This window comes from Salvia hispanica, chromosome 3 (assembly GCF_029641045.1).
Source record: "Salvia hispanica isolate PSC_SH4W2 chromosome 3, Shi_PSC_v1, whole genome shotgun sequence".
Taxonomy (NCBI): Eukaryota; Viridiplantae; Streptophyta; class Magnoliopsida; order Lamiales; family Lamiaceae; genus Salvia; species Salvia hispanica.
This window is the reverse complement of record NC_142694.1, coordinates 52293946-52300545: the sequence shown is the minus strand read 5'-3', so window position 1 is coordinate 52300545 and position 6600 is coordinate 52293946. Positions and strand designations below refer to the sequence as shown.

Sequence of the window (6600 nt, the reverse complement as noted above, 5' to 3'; positions counted from 1 at the left end):
TAGTTGGAAATTGATTTTTCAGAAAAGAATAAATGTACTAGGTTCATCTACTGCAAAATCTAAATATGTTCCTCGAATAACTGGCTTGGTCCCCTTGTCTTTACAAAAACATGAGAATGTAGGCATAAGTTTGGCGAAGAAGTAAATTTTGGTTGCTATAAAGAAAACACCATGGGGTATTTGAGGGGGTGATGTTTGGGTGTGAACTTTTGGCGCAATAAGTCAAGATAGTTAGTTTTGGTGTCGCCTTAAATCTCAACAAAAGCAGGTAGGGCAGCTCAAATCAATTCAACTCAACTCATTATTATCTTGGTCTGTGGTTAATTATCATTTCCATCATTATCAACATGTAGTACTGTTAGGTATGAATACAATAATTAAAATTCAACACCACTAAAGGCCCTTACAAGTTTGGAATAGAATTAGAAAATCAAACACAATTTTCTCCTGGTTACTTCTTACGTACTCTCCCTATGAAAATGAATTAAATCTTGAATGATTACTAAAATACAAGTTTAATGTTTATTTTTTAAATTTAATATACTACTAGTATAATTTAATAGCTTAACGCGTATATTTCTACTCCAAATTGACTTACATTAAGATGTGGTAAGCAAACAACTACTCCAATACAGGCGTGACAGTTAACCGTCCAAAGCATAAAAATAATGTTGGAAATAGAATAAACTTTAAAATGTCTAAATTGAGATAGTAAATTAAATACTACTACTATTTCTTCAAAAAAATAAAAACGTTCAAACATATTATTTTCATTAGTTAATAAGCGTTTTTAGTATATCATTCACAATCATGATACTGCTAAATTAAATTGGCATCGATTATATTTTGTGTGATGTGTGCGTTAACTGATTGGTAATTTCAGAATGCATAATTTGAATATATTACAAATAAAGATTAAATCTTTAAATACTACTGTACTTAGTAATTAGGAGTATATACGTATGAAAAGGAGAAAGTAAAATTGAGGAGATATTGCAGTTGCAGGTATCACGTAAGAGAAACTGTAAACTCTTAACCTTATTAGTATAAAATATTACTCCTACTCCGTATGAGATTTAAGAAAATACTTTAGTGCGTTAAGTATAATGAAAATAAAATAAGGTAAAATGAGATATAATAAAATTTGAAAATCAAGTTAATTAAAATTTGATAAAAGTTATCAAATGACTCACTTGGGAAAGAAATATGGTTCATTTTTGCCTAAAAGAAAGTAAATATGGAGTAAATTTGGAATGATATAAAACCATATAGTACATATTTCTCCTTATAATATCCGTAAGATTTCTCAGAGTCATATCTCTCAAGTCTCAACACGTGGCTCACAACATGGTTAAAGCTTCTCCACGACTACGCACTCTACACTATTCGTATATTATTATATGCTTACGTTGCTTAAATATTAAACTATACAAATGAGTCCCACAAAGACACACTAAAATAAATCATTGATAAAGTACAAGTACAACTAAAAATTAAAATAGTACACACATTATAATAAGAATGATTGATTTAACATTTAAGTAGTAAATCCCTAGAAGGCCAAATCATCGTGAGTTTGACCCTCTTATATGTTTTAAAATTTTAATAATAAGCAAAGGTGGCACACTGCTCACCCACACGACTCTATAAGAGTCAAAAGATAGAACATTAGAATATTTAAACAAAAATATGAAATACTACTATACATTGTACATAGAGAGAGGTGGGGTTAGTCAAATGGGCGGAAACAAATCATATTTAATTAGCATAGAATAAGCATTAATTAACGGCGACAAATCCGCCTCACGTAATAAGCACACTAACTCGGATCCACGTATGGAGTATTAATTATACATAATGATTTTAATCATGAAAACGATATTTAAATAGATAAGAGAATCAAGCTGTCAGCCACTTCCACACTTCCACACCACAGAATATGAATATCACATCATATGTTCCAATACAAATCAAAATCAAACAAAAAGTCATCTTATCCATTTTCAAATAGTACAAGTATTACAATATGCGACAAACCAGACATCCGAAGCCTCCCTCTGACAGATATAACAATATTAATACTAGTAGTAGTATTATTTGTTTTGTCATCACAAATTTAAATTGTCACGCATCAAGTCACAACAAAATCATGGCGACATCATCACCAACAACTTCACACCAAACCTGCCGGATTCAATTATAATGCAATTGGCTCACAACAAACACCCTTAAATGAAGAAATTATCAACTTTTACCCTCCAACCATACACATGGGAATCAATTCACTAAGCTATATACAACATAAAGCAGCAATTGGAGTTTCAAAAGCAATTAACAAAACCTCAAATCCATGATTCCTTTCCCATAAAATAAAATAACCAAAGCTACCTACATGCGTTTAAAAATAGATTTTCAAGAAAAAAATAGATAAATTAATCTAACTCCCAACTGATTCACCTAACCAAAGAATGGCTCTCTCCCTCTCTTGTTGCAGTGCTCATCGGCCGTCAGCCGATGTGAAGGAATCCGCAAAGCCAGAGGGGCGGATGGGTATACTCGTCTGAGTGTTGTCGTTGCTCCCAGGGTAAGACGAGGAGGTCGCATCCCCATCGATCAAGCTCATTCCCTCGAGCGCCTGCCACTTCTTGAGCACCTGAGGCAAGGTCATGTCGTAATCAATACCATACACGTCGTCGGGATCAGCAGGCTCAGATGGCTTCCACAGCTCTGCCAGAGAGGAAAGCACATTCACCACATGTCCCATGTCGGGCCTCTGATGGGGCTCCCTAGCAGAGCAGTGCCCAGCCAACTCTCCCACCGTGCAGATGCTACCCAAAGTCTCCTCAGTCACTTCAATCGATTGATCAATGGCTTTGCGGAATGTGTCCTTGTTGATCAGCATGCGCCTGAACCACGGGACAAGATGCTGTCTGTCGTCTGGGAATGATTCGTCTAAAGCTTTCCTTCCAGTGATTATCTCCATTAGAATCACTCCAAAGCTGAACACATCGATCTTAGTACTCACTCGCCCCGTCACTACAATGAGAAATGGAAACACACATTTATAACCAACCATTTTTACTCTATGGTGATATAATAATGATAACAACAACATTAAAGGCAGTGCAGCATACTACAGACTACAGTCTGTTGAACTAAATCCTATCAGCAAGCCTCAATTTATAGATAATTGAAGGAGTCATACGTAATCATACAAGAATTCAACAAGAATCGGATATTCAACTCATTCCTAGTTCCCTCACAGGCAAAAAAGTGAACTTTGAAACAGAGGCCTCATTGAACCTTATCACACAAATGCAGTTATTATCTCATGGATAACAAAAATGTAAAATTCATGTTGAATCAACCTATAGCAACTCCCATAAAGCAGAATCAATCAATAGTAGATACATATAAGCATATACTCACGAAAAGCAATAGCAGCAAGAGAAATAAGTGATCAACCTGCATACTCTGGTGCAAGATAACCGAATGTTCCAGCCAGTTTGGTCGCAATTGAAGCTTTTCCATCAGGAGCAAGCCTAACAAGTCCAAAATCTGCTACCTTAGCCCTCATATCATCTCCAAGTAGGATATTAGACGGCTTAAGATCCCGGTGAATAAAGCTCTGCTGAGCCAAACCATGGAGGTATTCGACCCCTCTAGCAACATCGAGTGCAATAGTCAGCCTCTTCATCCATTCCAGAGGCTGCAAACCCTCATCTTTCCAGCTGAAGAGAAACCTGCTAAGCGTCCCCTGAGGCATGTACTCGAAAACAAGCAGCCTCTCATTCCCGTCCAAGCAATACCCCAACAGAGCAACCAAATGCCTATGCCTTACTTTTGTAAGAACAGCGATCTCAGACCTAAACTCCTCTAACCCATTCTCACTGATCACACCAGACTCCATCCGCTTCACTGCAATCTTAGTCCCATCGTGCAGCTCCCCCTTGTAGACAGTCCCGAATCCACCTTTCCCCAGTATGTTTCGCTCACTGAAGTTGTCTGTCACGTTTCTCAGAACTTGAATAGAGATCACCATATTACCAGCCTCGACAATGTGGATGTCACTCGGACCACTGCTCCCATGGCTGTTGGTCTCACCCGTGCCACCACCACCATTGGCACTTGAACCAGCAATGGTGATCTTGACAGCATCGTCAGAGCCCGAGAGACGTGGATGTATGACTGTCGTGTGAGGAGACTGAACCCTCCCACTGCGCTTGCGCTTGCCTCTATAAAGACAGAAGACCAGCGCACCAGCGAAGGCAAGAATGCAAAGCCCCCCAACTACCGAACCTACAACAACTCCAGTATAAGATTTCTTGCCACTGCCTGACCCACTACCGTCTGGATTTTTTTTCCCATCAGGCTCAGTAGGTGGTGGGCCATCCTTGCCAATGTTGACATTCCCAGTAGTCTTCACATCCACACTAGTCTTGAATTGGGGAACCTTTCCATAAATCTGATTATTCGAAATGTCGAGCTCCACGAGATTGGGCAATGTGGTGAGCTCGGTCGGAATGGTTCCTGTCAAGTTATTATTCGACAGAACCAGCCTCTGCAGCGACGTGAGTTTGGCGAAGCTCGGGGAAATAGTCCCAGAGAGAGCCATTCCTTTAAAATTCACCACGGTGATGTTCTTTTGAGTGCAGGTAATCCCTTTCCAGGAATCACAGGGATCATTTCCTTTCCAGTTATCAGCAAATGTAGCAGGATACCCAAAATCCCTCGCCACATCGAGCAAAGCATTAACGCGGGAATCACATTCTACGCCGGGATCGGGCAAGCAGAAACTGTTGCTACCGGGAGTCATATCAACCTTCACAGCGCCGCCAAATTTGGGGGTTTTCCCTTGCAGCTTATTACTCGTCAAATTAACTGTCGCTAGGGTTGTCAATCCAACCAAAGAGTCGGGCACAGGGCCGGTAAAGCTATTCTGCCTCAAAGACAAATCCTGCAATTGAATCAACCCAGTGAAATCAGGCAATGGGCCGGAGAAATCATTTTTGTGCAGCCAGATTTGAGTCAACTGAGTCATGTTTTGCAGAACAGAAATGGAGCCGTTCATTCCAACCATCTGGCCGTTGAGCCACAGGCTCTGAATCGAGGAGCCAGCCAACGACGCCGGCAACGGGCCCCAGATATTGTTGAACGCCAAGTGCAGATTAGTCAAGCTCGAAAACGTCGCGGCCCCGAAAAAATCGGGAAACGGTCCGGAGATATTCGCGGAGGTGGCCGTAAATTTTTGCAGAGCGGAGGCGCTCTTGAGGCCGGCCGGAATTTGCCAAGAGGTGAAGGGATTGTAATCCATGGAGACCTCTTGCAGAGAGGTCATACCGTCGAAGAAGTCGGGAGGGACGGAGGTGAAGTTGTTGTTGTTGACGGAGAGCGTTTGCAGCGAGTTCAAGCCGGCGAGACTCGGGAGGGCGCCGGAGAGCTGGTTGTTTTGGACCTCCAGAGTTTGGAGAGATGTGAGCTTTCCGAGGGAGGGAGGCAGCGAGCCCTGGAGGTTTTGTTGCCTGATTTGGATCCTGGTGACGCGTTTGTCTCTGGAGCAGGTGACGGACTTCCAATTGCAGGGGTCTGGGTCGGTCCACCCGAGTTGACTCGGCGCGTTGATGCTCTTCTTTAATTCCTGCATCACCGCCGCGTCGCCGGATTGAGAGCGGGCGGCGGCGACTAGAAACGAAAAGACGGTGAAAAAAAACAATGCTGATGACGCCATCGGACTGGAGATTGAATTGCAATTGACGCTTTTTTCTCGCTGCGGAGAATTGAATGAGAAGAAAAATTGCTCCTGCTAGCAAAGAGATTGTTTTCCTTGATTGGAATTATTTGTTTCCGTTTTAAAATTCTGGTGATTTTGAATCCGAATCAGAATCCGAATTCAAAATCTGTGACAGCAATGAGTTGCTTCCATTTATAAATTGTGGCGATAATTGGTAAATTGGGAATTTTGAGTAGGGTTTATGGAATGAATGGTGGCGAAGAGTGGGAGTGAATCGGAGAGAGTGGTGTTTTTGTGTGATGGTGAGACAGAGAATCAGAGAAGGAGGATTACAGTTGGCACATGCGTGTGGGGACCACTTTTTTATTTTCTTTTTTATGTTTTCCGGATTAAGAAGTTATTAGTATTAATATATTACCGATACTGCAAATATTGATACATATTTTGCTTTTTTGGAATATTTATTCATAGCGTCTTTATCTTCTTTATTTATGCTGTATTCCTGTTTTTACCTTTGATACACTAGTATTGACAGATCATTTTTCCTAAATCTCTAATATGGAAATCTGTGGCTATCTGTGTTAATACTGTGAAAACGTGTATAATATTTAGTTTGCAATTCATTTGTATTTATATTTAAAACTTCAAATAAAGTCTGGAAAAAATTATTTTTTAAAATTTCTTTTTCAACTTTTAGTGTGATACTATATTGACTTACAAAATAAAATTGTTTTTAGGAGTAGCTATTTCAAATTTCATGTGTTTTGTGTATTTATTTTCTGTAAATTTTGAAAAAAAAAGTTCACGTCAAGTTTGAACATTAACTTTTGACTTATAACGCCATAGAATTAATTGAATCATTATGAACC

General features: G+C 39.8%; 1 protein-coding gene across 1 annotated transcript; it reads right to left on the bottom strand.

Annotated features, from left to right (window-relative positions):
- Positions 1–2233: 2233 nt before the first annotated feature.
- On the bottom strand, positions 2234–6019 carry LOC125213560 (receptor protein kinase TMK1-like). Its single transcript, XM_048114173.2, has 2 exons — positions 3466–6019; positions 2234–3036 (listed from the first exon to the last, which is right to left on the bottom strand). The coding sequence occupies exons 1-2, from the start codon at positions 5726–5728 to the stop codon at positions 2498–2500; spliced, it is 2802 nt and encodes a 933-aa protein (XP_047970130.1). The 5' UTR covers positions 5729–6019; the 3' UTR covers positions 2234–2497.
- Between the last annotated feature and the right edge of the window lie 581 nt (positions 6020–6600).

Excerpts from the sequence above, each read along its gene's own strand:
- LOC125213560 (XM_048114173.2), bottom strand. The coding sequence starts at position 5,728 with ATGGCGTCATCAGCATTGTTTTTTTTCACCGTCTTTTCGTTTCTAGTC. Across the intron at positions 3,037-3,465 it reads TCTTGCACCAGAGTATGCAG|TGACGGGGCGAGTGAGTACT; the intron begins GTTGATCACTTA and ends TTCTCATTGTAG.